Source organism: Haliotis rubra, unplaced genomic scaffold (genome assembly GCF_003918875.1).
Source record: "Haliotis rubra isolate DU_JTF1 unplaced genomic scaffold, ASM391887v1 Scf337, whole genome shotgun sequence".
NCBI lineage: Eukaryota > Metazoa > Mollusca > Gastropoda > Lepetellida > Haliotidae > Haliotis > Haliotis rubra.
Window position 1 is genome coordinate 367,792 of NW_025767010.1, and position 17,102 is coordinate 384,893.

Consider the following 17,102-nt stretch of genomic DNA (forward strand, 5'->3'; position numbering starts at 1 on the left):
ATAAACCTAATTAATATTTGAAAGTCAACTGGACACCGGTACAGTGTGATATACAAATTTGCTTGCCCAACAGAAAAAACACTGGACTCGGGCGTCGGGCAATGGGTTATTTCCACCCCTGTCTTCTATAATTCACTATGGAAGGGAGAAATCTTCATTTTCTTCACAATTATTGTGTGAAGTTTTCTTACCCCCCACACTTGGTATTCTCATATCACAGTATCTGTACCATGTCACTCCTGCACAGCCATCTCCGTCCTCTACAACAGGTGTCACTTCACTGACAACTATATATACAAAGCTCTGCAAATATATCACACACGTCAGTGACAGTTCATATAGTATACTACAGCCAATATGATTGTCACAACCTACAGAATGGTTGATAATTATATGCGTTTAATAATGGTGTATTTGTTCTATGTATTCCTATCCAAAAGCACCATTCATTGCCCTCCTTTCCACCTCTCCTCTCCCTGACTACATCTCCCCCACACCCACCCCCTCCCAATCACAATTACAAGCCTTTCATCCACCCACCCTGTCATCCCTACAGTCAGCAAACCTATCCTCTTCCACCCCACACCAACTTTGTCACCCCTACAGTCAGCAAGTCTATCCTCCCACCCACCCTGTCATCCCTACAGTCAGCAAGTCTATCCTCCCACCCACCCTGTCACCCCTACAGTCAGCAAGTCTATCCTCCCACCCACCCTGCCACCCCTACAGTCAGCAAGTCTATCCTCCCACCCACCCTGTCACCCCTACAGTCAGCAAGTCTATCCTCCCACCCACCCTGTCACCCCTACAGTCAGCAAGTCTATGCTCCCACCCACCCTGTCACCCCTACAGTCAGCAAGTCTATCCTCCCACCCACCCTGTCACCCCTACAGTCAGCAAGTCTATCCTCCCACCCACCCTGCCACCCCTACAGTCAGTGTTCCACATCCATCCGATCAGCTTCAGGTGCATCTTGCTGTGAGTAGTCTGGACCAGCGTAAATGTCATGCACAGGGTGTTGAGGACTGCGGGGGCTCCTCTGGGATCTGTTTGGGCTGATGCCCTGACCCCCTTCAGCTCCCTGGAGCCGCTGGGGACTTGGCTGACTGGAGGGAGCATTAGACACACTGGGGCTCGGAGGGCTGTTTGGGGGACCCACGGTGAGCGAGACATTGGCTACTGAGTTACTGAGAGCGGTGAGAGAAGTATCGGCTGGACATTCAAAGTGCACACAGTGGAACACTTCATTGGCCGTGTTGTGAGTGCCAACTATCCTGACAAAGGCAATTGGCTCTGGGTCAAAAGTGATCGTCTGCCAGGATCTGATGGGAAAGAGAATACATGTTACAACTGTATGAGTAAATCTGAGTGTTCCATGTTCAATTGCACATTGGGTGAGTGAGAGAGAGAGAGTTTTACACCACTTTTAGCAATATTCCGGCAATATCACAGCAAAGGACACCAGAAATTGGCTTCACATATTGTAACCATGTGGACAATCGTACACACAAGCAAACGCTTCAACCACTAGGCTACCCCACAGCCGTTGGATGTTGAGGCCTACAGGAATAGAATCTCTACACTTTTTCAACATTTTCTTCTCATTATGAGATATGCTTGTTCATTAAGTCAAACCAGATCCATGGGCAGTTGAAATGAATGACACTCACCTAAAATCTCTAACACATTCAGGTAACAGTAAACTTTAAGAGCTCATTTTTACTGTCCTACCTCTACTGACTGACTGAGTTTGGTTTTATGCCACTTTTAGCAATATTCCAGCAACATCACAGCGGGGGGACACCATGTCCTACTTCTAACAGGAGCAAGCATGCCCACTCAATGTCACGTACTTGCATGCTTCTCTCCGTTTGTCCGACACCATGTGCCATTTCTGCTGGTCCGTCGACACTTCCACGTAGTAGCTGTAGCTGCGGTCGTCACAGTCCCATAGCAGCAGTCTGACACACAACACACACATTTTACAGTGTTGGGAAATACATTTCAAGGTTGGTTATTTGAAGAAGAGATCAATGATCAAGTTTTTAATTGACAATATGTGCAGAAACATCATACAGTACTTTTCATCAGTACCATTCATTTAAAAATTTAATTAAAGTACAGCTATCAAAACCTCATGTTGCCATATCCTGCAACACATGTTTTCAGAATAACTCATTAGGAATTTGTTTTACAGCACAGTCATCAATATTCCAGCCACATAATGGCAGTCTGTGACACAATCATGTCTGGCCAACACAAATCAATGGTCGATGACATGAACAACGCCCTACACTATGAAGTCATGACACACAAGCAGCAAACCTAGTTTTTGTTTGTTGTTTAACGCCGTACTCAGCAATATTCCAGCTAAATGTCTGTAAGTAATCGAGTCTGGACCAGACAATCCAGTGATCAACATCATAACCATAGCACGTGTCAACTGGGACTTCAATGGGTGAGCAGAGCCTAACCATCCAATCGCCACATTGCTCTGCTTCTGAGTATTTGTTCCCTACAGGTAACCTCTCAGGGTAGCAAGGGCGGATAATGGATTTGGAAGAAGGAATGGTGCACATATTACCGAAGCCATGAAGTGACTTGGCTTAAGAGCCCAGTTAATAAATAAGGTGTCTGAAAAAAGGAGAGGTAAGCACCCCAGTCTGGGACATAGACTAGAGACAGCAACGATCTAGCCATGTTAGCCTACCTCATTGACTGGATAATATATGGCTGGGCAAGCTGTACCACGATGGCGCCACTGCCCAGTTGGTGGCAGGTGTAGCCCGAGTCCCAGTCATAGTGCCGGGTGTCGCCATTGATAAGCGCATTACGACTCCGACTCACTCCCTCGATCACGCACGCACTGTGTTTTATAGTGGCCACATTCTCAGAGGGAACTGAAACAGCACAAACACACAAACATCAGGACAACTGCTATCAATCAGTCCGGTCATCGTTAATCCGAATCCACCGACTTCCAAACGCTACTCACTGGGCACCAAATCATCTCCCTATATATTGTATATAATTGACACCCCGTCAATGCAGATAAAGCAATGGACATGCTCAATTCTTTAAAACAACCTTTGCAGCAGCCCACCATTAAAGACTACTTTTGTAAGTAAAATGTGTGAGTGAAACAATGTGTAACAAGAAGACAAAGTCATCAATATCCCCCGCAATGGCAAAATACTCTTCATGATTATGTCTACGAGTTATGACTATGTCAAATATTTAGGTGTGTATATAGAAAAGTGGAAAGAGAGCATTGAAAGGAGCACTATCACCAATTTCAGTCTCAGTCAAACTTGTTGCCATGGAAACACCAAAAATATTTTATTCAGAATTCCAAAACTACCAAAAGGCACCAGTACACCACCAGACCAATCTATGTGCCAAGTTTGGTGAAGAAATAGTGAACGGTTTTAGATTTCTGCTCCGGAAAAGAACACAACCACCAATGTCAGTCTAAGTCAAACTTGTTGCCATGGAAACGCCCAAAATATTTTATTCAGAATTCCAAAACTACCAAAAGGCACCAGTACACCACCATACCAATCTATGTGCCAAGTTTGGTGAAGAAATAGTGAACGGTTTTAGAGTTCTGCTCCGGAAAAGAGCACAACCACCAATTTCAGTCTAAGTCAAACTTGTTGCCATGGAAACGCAAAAAATATTTTAATCAGAATTCCAAAACTACCAAAAGGCACCAGTACACCACCAGATCTATGTATGCGTTTTAACGCGGTGGTGAAGAAATAGGGAACGGTTTTAGAGTTCTGCTCCGGAAAAGAACACAACCACCAATTTCAGTCTAAGTCAAACTTGTTGCCATGGAAATGCCAAAAATATTTTATTCAGAATTCCAAAACTACCAAAAGGCACCAGTACACCACCATACCAATCTATGTGCCAAGTTTGGTGAAGAAATAGTGAACGGTTTTAGAGTTCTGCTCCGGAAAAGAGCACAACCACCAATTTCAGTCTAAGTCAAACTTGTTGCCATGGAAACGCAAAAAATATTTTAATCAGAATTCCAAAACTACCAAAAGGCACCAGTACACCACCAGATCTATGTATGCGCCACGTGTGGTGAAGAAATAGGGAACGGTTTTAGAGTTCTGCTCCGGAAAAGAACACAACCACCAATTTCAGTCTAAGTCAAACTTGTTGCCATGGAAATGCCAAAAATATTTTATTCAGAATTCCAAAACTACCAAAAGGCACCAGTACACCACCAGATCTATGTATGTGCCAAGTTTGGTGAAGAAATATTGAATGGTTTTAGAGTTCTGCTCCGGAAAAGGGCACTACCACCAATTTCAGTCTGAGTCGAACTTGTTGCCATGGAAACGCCAAAAATATTTTATTCAGAATTCCAAAACTGCCAAAAGGCACCAGTACACCACCAGATCAATGTATGTGCCAAGTTTGGTGAAGAAATATTGAATGCTTTTAGAGTTCTGCTCCGGAAAAGACAAATGTGCACGGACGGACGGACGGACAGACGGACGGACGACGACGACGGACGGAGTCCATTTTAATACCCCATAAAACGCGCTATGGGGATAATAAATCCAGTGATTGTCTTTGATGTTTTGTTTTGATTTCTTCACATATCAATAGTAAGGAAAGATATCAAGGGAAGTAACTTCGGTGCATATAGTGTAGTCTCAGCAGTACTTAACGGTACACTATCCGTTAAACCAAAGTGTTCGTATTAACGAGGTCTGACTGTATATGACCACTTACTTTGTCAAACACCTACATTAACCACAATTGCTTTTAGGAGTCTTGACACTAGCAACAAAAAGTTATCCCTATGGTAGACATGTACAGTAGACATTCCAGCTAATAAGATGCCACTGGGAATATGGAAACATAAAGGTGAGGTGAGGTGAAATGGGGTTTTACGTCGTGCTTTAGAATATTTCGCTCATATGACGCATGGTGTTTATGTGTATGTGCGGCTGCTTGTACTAGCCCAGACTTAAGCTGGTTTTATAGTGCAAGCTCACTGAGATACCATGCCGCAGTAAAGCATGAATACCCCACTCAGACACATTATACTGACTCCGAGCCGACCAGTCCTTGTTGTACCCATTAATGCCGAGCGCCAGACAGAGACCAACAAGTACCATATTTTAACGTCTTTTGGTATGACGCGACCGGGGATTGAACCCGCGACCTTCCGCTCTCCGGGCGGACGCTCTAACCACTACACCACGGAGGCGGTCGGAAACATAAAGCATCAATACTAACCCAAATAGTGTAATGAATCATATCTACACACTATACTGGCCAACAGATAGAAATATTATTGCTAAGACCTTCTAGTAACAGACAATATACATAATACAATGTATGTCTTTCTGATTACATATCCCTTCACAATGGTAACACTGGATGTATGTTATCCAGCAACAGAATTTCAGGAAATATTTCCTAATCCTTGTGTAACATAAACATCTCAAACACTACATCATAAAGCTGGAAGGTCAGCAACACGATGATGCTACTTACCTACAAGTCCCCTGCTCAGCTGGAAGGACTTGCTGGTGTACAAACACTCAAAAGACACGATATGAAAGACACGGTTCACTGTATTGTGGGTCCCTACGATGCGGATGTACCTGAAGGAAACGACATCGTCAAGTTAGACAACCATCATATCAATCAGCACCAAAAGCAGAAAAAGCTCATCTTACACAATGCAATCAATCAAAATAAATGAAAATATGGAAATAAGGTTAACCACAAGTTATTGACAGAAATGTTGCTAAGCAGCATTTGTGGAAAGTACCTGACAGCTCTGGATGGAAAGTGCATGATCTGCCACGACCGACACAGGAAGCCAGTGTGATCAATGATCCTCTCGTAGTCCTTGTCATCCATCGACACCTCAATGTAGTAGGAGTACGACCTGCAACACACACCACACTCTATATCAGATGACAGTTCAAGTGGATTTACAGAATCCAAGTACTACAACAGACTCTGACAAAGCTACCCATATAAACCTCGGCAGCAAGAAAAGCTCTATTTCTGCCCCTGCACATATAACTGACACCAAAACTGTTTGAAGCTTGTGAGAGTGGTACCAGGGTACGATATAGTGCTTTGCTACTTGCACTGGTGCAACCCAATGTTACATAGTGCAACCTAGTTATTAATCTAACTTGCACCAGGTGCAAGTCAATTTTTAGTGGGTAAACTTCTAAATAAAACATCTAAATATTTCAACAGCATTTTACTTTCATCACATATTGCAATAAAAGCAGTGCAACTGAAATCTGACTGGTGCAACTACGTTTTATCTTAGGTTGCACCTGGTGCAAGTAGGTTAACATCTCTTAAATCGAGCTCTGTGGTACCCACCTCATGTCCTTGTCCCACAGGAGCAGCCTGGCAGTGTTGAGGATGAAGGCCTGCCCCAGCTTGATGACCACACCCCTGCCCATTATTCTCATCTATAGGGTGGCGCTGAGAAGCAGCGGTCCAGGTAAAGTAGTTATTACTGTCCCCATCCAATAAGGCCGCCTTCATCTCTCCCATAATACCTGACTCCCAAACCTGGTGTTGGCCACATTCTCCTCATGGACTGAAGATTTCAAATTCATGAATCTACACTGAAGTATCACCACTATTAATGCAATAAAGAAGCTCATCACTATAGCTTACATAATACATATCCTACTTGAGATACCATCCAACAAACTCAAAGATGCTAACATTGCATGAGACAGCAGCTTAGCACTTACTGAGACAGCCTCTGTACTTGAGTTCCATGTCCCTGGACTCTGTCTGCGTCTTGATGGCGCCCAGGATGGCATCGGCAGACCACAAGACCAGTGGGCGCACATCATTCAGTAGTTCCTGCATGGTCATCAGTGAGAACCTGACTGAGTCCAGGATGGGGTGGGGTCCTGGCCCTGGTTGTGGTCCGCCCAGCTCTTGATGGCCTTGAAGATGTCGCATCTCAGGAGCACAGAAGGAGTCAGTGCAGATGAGCTGTTTCACTGACGCACTGAAACAAAGAATCAGCCATTCCTTATAACCAGGACCTGTTCAGGGTCCAGGTACGAATATAGGTCCCAAGCAACCTATTCTTGTCAAAAAGAAGAATAATTGGATCAGCTGGTCAGATTCAGTGACTTGGTTGATTGCAGCTACGGTGTCAATCAGTGAACTGTCTGGACAAGACTCATGAATTTACAGACCGTCATCATACAGTTGGATGACTGCTTAGTGTGGCATTAAGTAAACAATCCACTGATCGATATATGAAGCAATGATAGTTTTTAATTTGCAGTATCTGGGCAAGCTAACGCCTAAGATCATGAGGATGTAGGACATGAGTCAGCAAAATCAATCATAAAACGAACACAAGGGAAAAACAGAACACAAAACATGTTTGGCGCAACTTTGAGCATAATTTCAGGGAAGTATATCATGCACAAATCAATACAAGTGAAATGAGCTCGCATGCATGGCTTGGTTATTGTTAACATAACAAGGATCAATTTCAATGTCAGTCTGGATTTAAAACTCTTGACCAAGCAGAGGTAATACTAGGTGTAAGTGACACAACTCTGTACTTTCAATCAGTGCAGCAGTACAGTACAGTAGAACACTGGACCGCTAACGGTAACAGTATGTAAATATTAACCAAGTCTGTATATCAGTCACCTTTATGACAATCTGAGTCTGCTGAAGACATATTCTAACCAAAAATCTTCAGCATGGCATGGTAATGATTTTTAGCATGTTCATAGGAATCATTTTCTTAAGTGGCAATACAAGTTATGCGTGATACATCAGCGGATACATACCTGAGATAATGTCAGAAAGGGTTCACTGTGGAGAAAACTACCAAAAGGCACCAGTACACCACCAGATCTATGTATGCGCCACGTGTGGTGAAGAAATAGGGAACGGTTTTAGATTTCTGCTCCGGAAAAGAACACAACCACCAATTTCAGTCTAAGTCAAACTTGTTGCCATGGAAATGCCAAAAATATTTTATTCAGAATTCCAAAACTACCAAAAGGCACCAGTACACCACCATACCAATCTATGTGCCAAGTTTGGTGAAGAAATAGTGAACGGTTTTAGAGTTCTGCTCCGGAAAAGAGCACAACCACCAATTTCAGTCTAAGTCAAACTTGTTGCCATGGAAACGCAAAAAATATTTTAATCAGAATTCCAAAACTACCAAAAGGCACCAGTACACCACCAGATCTATGTATGCTTGCACGTGTGGTGAAGAAATAGGGAACGGTTTTAGAGTTCTGCTCCGGAAAAGAACACAACCACCAATTTCAGTCTAAGTCAAACTTGTTGCCATGGAAATGCCAAAAATATTTTATTCAGAATTCCAAAACTACCAAAAGGCACCAGTACACCACCAGATCTATGTATGTGCCAAGTTTGGTGAAGAAATATTGAATGGTTTTAGAGTTCTGCTCCGGAAAAGGGCACTACCACCAATTTCAGTCTGAGTCGAACTTGTTGCCATGGAAACGCCAAAAATATTTTATTCAGAATTCCAAAACTGCCAAAAGGCACCAGTACACCACCAGATCAATGTATGTGCCAAGTTTGGTGAAGAAATATTGAATGCTTTTAGAGTTCTGCTCCGGGAAAAGACAAATGTGCACGGACGGACGGACGGACAGACGGACGGACGCACGCACGGACGGAGTCCATTTTAATACCCCCCGCAAAACGCGTTGCGGGGGATAATAAATCCAGTGATTGTCTTTGATGTTTTGTTTTGATTTCTTCACATATCAATAGTAAGGAAAGATATCAAGGGGAAGTAACTCGGTGCATATAGTGTAGTCTCAGCAGTACGAACGGTACACTATCCGTTAAACCAAAGTGTTCGCATTAACGAGGTCTGACTGTATATGACCACTTACTTTGTCAAACACCTACATTAACCACAATTGCTTTTAGGAGTCTTGACACTAGCAACAAAAAGTTATCCCTATGGTAGACATGTACAGTAGACATTCCAGCTAATAAGATGCCACTGGGAATATGGAAACATAAAGGTGAGGTGAGGTGAAATGGGGTTTTACGTCGTGCTTTAGAATATTTCGCTCATATGACGTGCATGCGTGTTTATGTGTATGTGCGGCTGCTTGTACTAGCCCAGACTTAAGCTGGTTTTATAGTGCAAGCTCACTGAGATACCATGCCGCAGTAAAGCATGAATACCCCACTCAGACACATTATACTGACTCCGAGCCGACCAGTCCTTGTTGTACCCATTAATGCCGAGCGCCAGACAGAGACCAACAAGTACCATATTTTAACGTCTTTTGGTATGACGCGACCGGGGATTGAACCCGCGACCTTCCGCTCTCCGGGCGGACGCTCTAACCACTACACCACGGAGGCGGTCGGAAACATAAAGCATCAATACTAACCCAAATAGTGTAATGAATCATATCTACACACTATACTGGCCAACAGATAGAAATATTATTGCTAAGACCTTCTAGTAACAGACAATATACATAATACAATGTATGTCTTTCTGATTACATATCCCTTCACAATGGTAACACTGGATGTATGTTATCCAGCAACAGAATTTCAGGAAATATTTCCTAATCCTTGTGTAACATAAACATCTCAAACACTACATCATAAAGCTGGAAGGTCAGCAACACGATGATGCTACTTACCTACAAGTCCCCTGCTCAGCTGGAAGGACTTGCTGGTGTACAAACACTCAAAAGACACGATATGAAAGACACGGTTCACTGTATTGTGGGTCCCTACGATGCGGATGTACCTGAAGGAAACGACATCGCCAAGTTAGACAACCATCATATCAATCAGCACCCAAAAGCAGAAAAGCTCATCTTACACAATGCAATCAATCAAAATAAATGAAAATATGGAAATAAGGTTAACCACAAGTTATTGACAGAAATGTTGCTAAGCAGCATTTGTGGAAAGTACCTGACAGCTCTGGATGGAAAGTGCATGATCTGCCACGACCGACACAGGAAGCCAGTGTGATCAATGATCCTCTCGTAGTCCTTGTCATCCATCGACACCTCAATGTAGTAGGAGTACGACCTGCAACACACACCACACTCTATATCAGATGACAGTTCAAGTGGATTTACAGAATCAAGTACTACAACAGACTCTGACAAAGCTACCCATATAAACCTCGGCAGCAAGAAAAGCTCTATTTCTGCCCCTGCACATATAACTGACACCAAAACTGTTTGAAGCTTGTGAGAGTGGTACCAGGGTACGATATAGTGCTTTGCTACTTGCACTGGTGCAACCCAATGTTACATAGTGCAACCTAGTTATTAATCTAACTTGCACCAGGTGCAAGTCAATTTTTAGTGGGTAAACTTCTAAATAAAACATCTAAATATTTCAACAGCATTTTACTTTCATCACATATTGCAATAAAAGCAGTGCAACTGAAATCTGACTGGTGCAACTACGTTTTATCTTAGGTTGCACCTGGTGCAAGTAGGTTAACATCTCTTAAATCGAGCTCTGTGGTACCCACCTCATGTCCTTGTCCCACAGGAGCAGCCTGGCAGTGTTGAGGATGAAGGCCTGCCCCAGCTTGATGACCACACCCTGCCCATTATTCTCATCTATAGGGTGGCGTGAGAAGCCGCGGTCCAGGTCGTAGTTATTACTGTCCCCATCCAATAAGGCCGCCTTCATCTCTCCCCGCAATACCTGACTCCCAAACCTGGTGTTGGCCACATTCTCCTCATGGACTGAAAGATTTCAAATTCATGAATCTACACTGAAGTATCACCACTATTAATGCAATAAAGAAGCTCATCACTATAGCTTACATAATACATATCCTACTTCGAGATACCATCCAACAAACTCAAAGATGCTAACATTGCATGAGACAGCAGCTTAGCACTTACTGAGACAGCCTCTGTACTTGAGTTCCATGTCCCTGGACTCTGTCTGCGTCTTGATGGCGTCCAGGATGGCATCGGCAGACACAAGACCAGTGGGCCGCACATCATTCAGTAGTTCCTGCATGGTCATCAGTGAGAACCTGACTGAGTCCAGGATGGGGGTGGGGTCCTGGCCCTGGTTGTGGTCCGCCCAGCTCTTGATGGCCTTGAAGATGTCGATCTCAGGAGCACAGAAGGAGTCAGTGCAGATGAGCTGTTTCACTGACGACTGAAACAAAGAATCAGCCATTCCTTATAACCAGGACCTGTTCAGGGTCCAGGTACGAATATAGGTCCCAAGCAACCTATTCTTGTCAAAAGAGAAGAATAATTGGATCAGCTGGTCAGATTCAGTGACTTGGTTGATTGCAGCTTACGGTGTCAATCAGTGAACTGTCTGGACAAGACTCATGAATTTACAGACCGTCATCATACAGTTGGATGACTGCTTAGTGTGGCATTAAGTAAACAATCCACTGATCGATATATGAAGCAATGATAGTTTTTTAATTTGCAGTATCTGGGCAGCTGACAAGCCTAAGATCATGAAGATGTAGGACATGAGTCAGCAAAATCAATCATAAAACGAACACAAGGAAAAACAGAACACAAAACATGTTTGACGCAACTTTGAGCATAATTTCAGGGAAGTATATCATGCACAAATCAATACAAGTGAAATGAGCTCGCATGCATGGCTTGGTTATTGTTAACATAACAAGGATCAATTTCAATGTCAGTCTGGATTTAAAACTCTTGACCAAGCAGAGGTAATACTAGGTGTAAGTGACACAACTCTGTACTTTCAATCAGTGCAGCAGTACAGTACAGTAGAACACTGGACCGGCTAACGGTAACAGTATGTAAATATTAACCAAGTCTGTATATCAGTCACCTTTATGACAATCTGAGTCTGCTGAAGACATATTCTAACCAAAATCTTCAGCATGGCATGGTAATGATTTTTTTAGCATGTTCATAGGAATCATTTTCTTAAGTGGCAATACAAGTTGCGGTGATACATCAGCGGATACATACCTGAGATAATGTCAGAAAGGGTTCACTGTGGAGAATCTCAAATGCATTTCTGTCAATATACTCCTTGCATACTTGACATAGGGATGATAAGTTGTACATGTTGGCCAGGTCATAGATGAAGCAAACGTTGAGGCTGTTGAGAATCGCCTTTAAATAGTCCGAGATGGCACCTTCAAGCTCAACAAAGCCAAACCGATGTGCCAGGCCAAGAATATCTAACAGATTTTCCTCCTGGAAAGAAAGTGACAGACATAATCAACAATGATAATAATAATAATAATTCATTTATATAGCGCCTAGTATCCATCTGACTAGTTGCTCAGTGGACGCTGTAATCAGAATCTGATTATTATTACCCTGGATAACCCAAGCTGCCTGTTAGGCACTAGAAGGTTATAGTCACATGACTTTATCCCACCGAGTACCCATTTTCTGAAGGGTGAACAGAGGCAATTTTGAACAAACTCACTTGCCTAAGGTGAGACCACATGTATCACATGTGCTTCATTGTGGGGCAGGACTAAAGTCCTAGACATTCTCAGAAGTCAAGCTGCCAAACACGGTCACCCATCCAAGGACTGTCCGAGCTCGACAGTGCTTAACTTCAACTGATTCGTGACCTGAGCTCTACGCACAGGACCACACACCACCATGACATAAACCTGCTACCTGCACACATCCTGCATTAACATTGTTTACATCTCATGAATCATCATGATCTTAGCTCAAATATAAAATAAATGTCAACAGAAAGAAACAGTTACGTTTGAATGTTCATCCTGTTTGTTGTGATTCTATACAGATCAAACTTAGCATTGGACAAAAAAACTGTTGACTGCAAAGAATTTGTATCCTTACCAAATTTTCTTACAAGTCACATACAAGTAGGGATTAATCTACGATTCAAACCAAACTAATTTTGGTTGACAAACTAGAAGAGAAAATGATATTGTTCAAATTTGAGATCATTCTCAAAAAATATATTTCCCAAATTCAGAGGTATGTTAGCATACATACGCATGCACATACGCACACACAAATATGAAAGCAGGAAGTCTCAGGTTTTCCATATTACGATCGGCAATTTCCATGACCATGATTAATAATTTTCGGGATGTTGTCAAAAATACTAATAATATTTGTATATCCTTTATATTAGTATACATTGATCTTCTTGGAGGTTACGGAAAGGGGCGAGTGGTGATGAATGTCATTGTATTAATTTGTAGGGATAAACAAACCAATATGGCGGACGCCACTGCAGATGCTCATTCTCAAGTTCCAAAACTTAGAGCAAAGTCTTCAGTTTGGAAACATTTTCAATTGATCTCTTGTACAATCACATCTGAGTCCTGACAGTGGCCAGTGGCATTGTTTCAAAAGAAAGGAAACAGTAATTTCCTTACCTTAAACCATGTGTTACACTTTCACAATATATTGCAATACATATTGCAACACGCCAACACATATCACAATATATCGCAATACGAAAATTTTGGCAGTACCCAACCCTACACAGTATATGCCTGTCAATAACAGCTTGCACAGTCTCTGTACCTTGATTTCAATGAGATTCATGCGGCCTGTGTACATGTACTTGAGCAGTGCTGAAAAGGCTATGTTTGGTGTGTCCTGCAGCTCTATCTCGGTCGTCCCTGGCTGCGACTCCTTCATCCCGCCAAACAACAGAGCTCTGATAAAAAAAATCATCTTCATCATACTTATTACCCATCAGGCAAAGAGTAGGTTATTCTTTTAATACTCTATCACATTCCATCCCCATGTTACTCAAGTATATGTGGTATGTTTGCGGATGGAATAAATATCCCATTTACTCCAAACAATAAACTTTACATTATTAAAGTTTGCAGAGGCACATTGCAAAAGGACAGTGATCCCCTTTTGTCAGGGGATCTACAATTAGATTCTACAATACAATTACCATGATGAACATGAAACTCCTGACACTCTAACTAACTCAAGAAAAAGCATTAAGATGCAAAGTATATACCTGAAGTATTCTGATCGAGCAGCCAGAATGACCTTGTGGGCATGGAAGCGCACACCTTCAACGAGCAGTGTAATGTCACTATACTCTTCATTCTCAACGAGCTCACCAAGGTTGTCTGACAAATAGCTGACATGGTCAACAATCCCCGCAGGTGTTGGCGAACGTAGATGACGATGGTCACACATTTTGATTTTCCTCTAATATGACACACTGACCTTACATCATAGCATTGCTTGGAGTTGATCTGGAAAATAAATGGAAGTCATACACCTGGCAAAGGTAGCATTGTGTTGTCAGCAGGGATGGAAATTTCTAATGACAATTGACATGCAACCACTGACCATTTCTGCTTTATAAGCATGATAAGAATTGACAACATTTTGGATCACAGGTATTATATTTTTACTGTTATCATTGTTAGGCTTGTAGACATTCTTGATTAAATTTGCATCCCTGTTCCAGATGTTTCCCTCACATCTTAGGTCTCAACCATACCAAAAGCCATATATTCCAGCTCCATATATCATGCATATTCATTTTCTTCCTCCTCAATTTTGTTACAAAAACAAAACATATTTACCATGCTTACCCAGCATTCTATGCTTACCCAGCATTCTTACACAAATGAGTAAGAGTTCCTCCCGTTCCCCCATCCCAAATAATATTTATAAATATACTAAAATTATTAACAAAACTTAACACAACAATTATTAGAGAACTCACAAAATGACCAAAAGTTAGGGTTGGGGGAACAGAAGGAACTCTTTCCCACAAATGTATTGTCACATTCACATATTTCTGTATGCTGAATACTAGCAGTTTATATTGCTCACAGTCTTCATGTTACTGAAGCAGCAGAATGTTGATTTACATTAGAACAGTATGACAAAAAACACTGTTCCATGCCTATACCCTCCCCAAACCCCAATAGTTACAAGATCAAGGACTAGATATTTAACATCACAATCAATCATACACATACATAGGTCTACTGAATTTCTAAATTCTACCTAATTTTGTATTTGGCCTATTTTTTTAATCGTTGAAAGACTGAAACCTAGTTCAGCTCTACAAAAACAATTATTACAAAAGATCCTTTCTTTGATTAGTTTTTGTGAAATCAAGTGTGATATCAAGTTCACAAAGTAATTACGTACACCAAGTATATCGATATAGTGATAACTAAACTGTCCATTCAGCAACAGCAACATGAATGTTGACAATCTCTTCCTAATTTCTCAGAGCGCTTCTGGCACATTCTGTTTTACAAACTGTAGTGTAATTCCATGCATATGTAGCACCTGGATGTCACGCTTAAGTGTATGCCTGTACAATCACAATCCAAACGTTAATAGATGTGTATGCAGTTAATTTCGTTGTTCTACTCTTACCGAAAGCCGATCAAAACAACGGCCATGTTGCTTCTAGCCCTGTCACATATGACGTAATTGTGCCTTCCGGAGGAATATAGTGCATCAGTGGGAATCCATATATTTAGCCTAACGCTCTCATTTAAAGGTTAAACTGATAATAGATGCATAAGATAGACAAATTTAGCTTCCGTGCAGGCATGAAATACTGAAATAATCTCACACATTGGACATCGATTTGATATTACTACGCACGGGACCATTCATTACTTCGCACAGCGGGATCCTTCGTTGACTGAAACTACGTCTCACGAATTGACACACTGCTCTGTTTACAAGGAAAATCGTAACACACACATACGCGCAGACACGTACTATATTTCTAAATCGCTAAAGGATTATGTGTCTTTACTGGACACTCACGTGATTGCATCACACGCATGCAGCATCCGCGACCGTAGAATACATCCATATTATTGTCTCTGATATCAATGATGTGTTAATTATAACGAAGGGTTTGATTCTTGAACTTGCATTCGTCATGCTCCTGCCATTAGCACAAACATGGTTGGGGTGGAGTAAGTCTTTCACCATGACAACTGTGCAGTACTCCTAGAACAGTGTCACATGGCTTCGATGGCGGTATGTAAGAGTGAGTGAGTTTAGTATTACGCTGCTTTTAGCAAGGGGACTCCAGAAATGGGCTTCACGAACCCGGGTCTTCGGCATGACGTGGGAACGCTACAGCCAAGAAGCTGACACCGGGTAAATGCCACACTGTTTCTTTCATGTGACGGAATTGACAGGGTTCGTATGCATGAAGCACCTATCACTTTATGCTACATGTCTTAGTCAAACTCGGCATCATCGACAAAGACTCCGATACTTACTATATATGCTTACTGTATGTGCCACCACCCCACCAATATCTTATCTTCCCTCTTAAACCAGCAACTGCTACAGCACCATCAACCGTTTGTGTAACACACAGGTACATATGAATACTTCATCCTCTGCATGAAGATAGGACCCTAAACTCTGAACCAGACACTCTTTAAAGTTGTCGGCATCTCAACACACGGCTGTCTAACTGTGTACACGCCAAGGAAAACAGACAACAAACAAGTTCACGTTTCATTCATTCCATTTGATGTCTGCATAACTGCCAGGAAGAGACATTGGACTAGTGCTTAGCTCCTAAACCTGCAGAGAGTGTTGGACCAGGTTCTTTTCACGATTACTCAAGACATGTTTCCCTGAGCAAGACACATAAACTGTTTTACTTGAAATAAGGAAATCTTAATGACAGAACATGATATGTCGCCTGTATCACGGACATAATTCCTACAGGTTGCATTGTGTAGTTACTGGCACCGCTGTCTTTTCTGACACGTCTGTTTCACATGCGTGTTATACAGTATATTAACATCTTTAATGCCAGTAGAATATGACCTCCACGCCACCGTGTATTCAACACCTCACGCCTAATACCGAGATAATTTCAGGACTAAACACCAGGTGTCACAAGGTGAATTTTTATATGATTCCTGAATTCACCACCTCCACCTGCTTTGAAAGCATTTTTATCAGTCGATATATTCATAAGCGCAGACACGTGGCGCCATAGTCTTCTGTTAGATATCCCACATGTGAACAATGTGCAATTTCGGGTTATATTTCCGCAGTCAGTTTAGTTGGAATATTGCTCAA

At 42.1% G+C, this 17,102-nt stretch overlaps 1 protein-coding gene across 1 annotated transcript; it reads right to left on the minus strand.

Annotated features, from left to right (window-relative positions):
- Positions 1-877: 877 nt before the first annotated feature.
- On the minus strand, positions 878-15,463 carry LOC124284431 (BTB/POZ domain-containing protein 9-like). Its single transcript, XM_046720511.1, has 11 exons — positions 15,414-15,463; positions 14,023-14,266; positions 13,569-13,704; positions 12,012-12,242; positions 10,938-11,202; positions 10,556-10,775; positions 9,982-10,101; positions 9,702-9,811; positions 2,711-2,900; positions 1,854-1,961; positions 878-1,322 (listed from the first exon to the last, which is right to left on the minus strand). Exons 2-11 carry the CDS (start codon positions 14,205-14,207, stop codon positions 935-937), a joined length of 1,953 nt encoding a protein of 650 aa, XP_046576467.1. The 5' UTR covers positions 14,208-14,266; positions 15,414-15,463; the 3' UTR covers positions 878-934.
- Between the last annotated feature and the right edge of the window lie 1,639 nt (positions 15,464-17,102).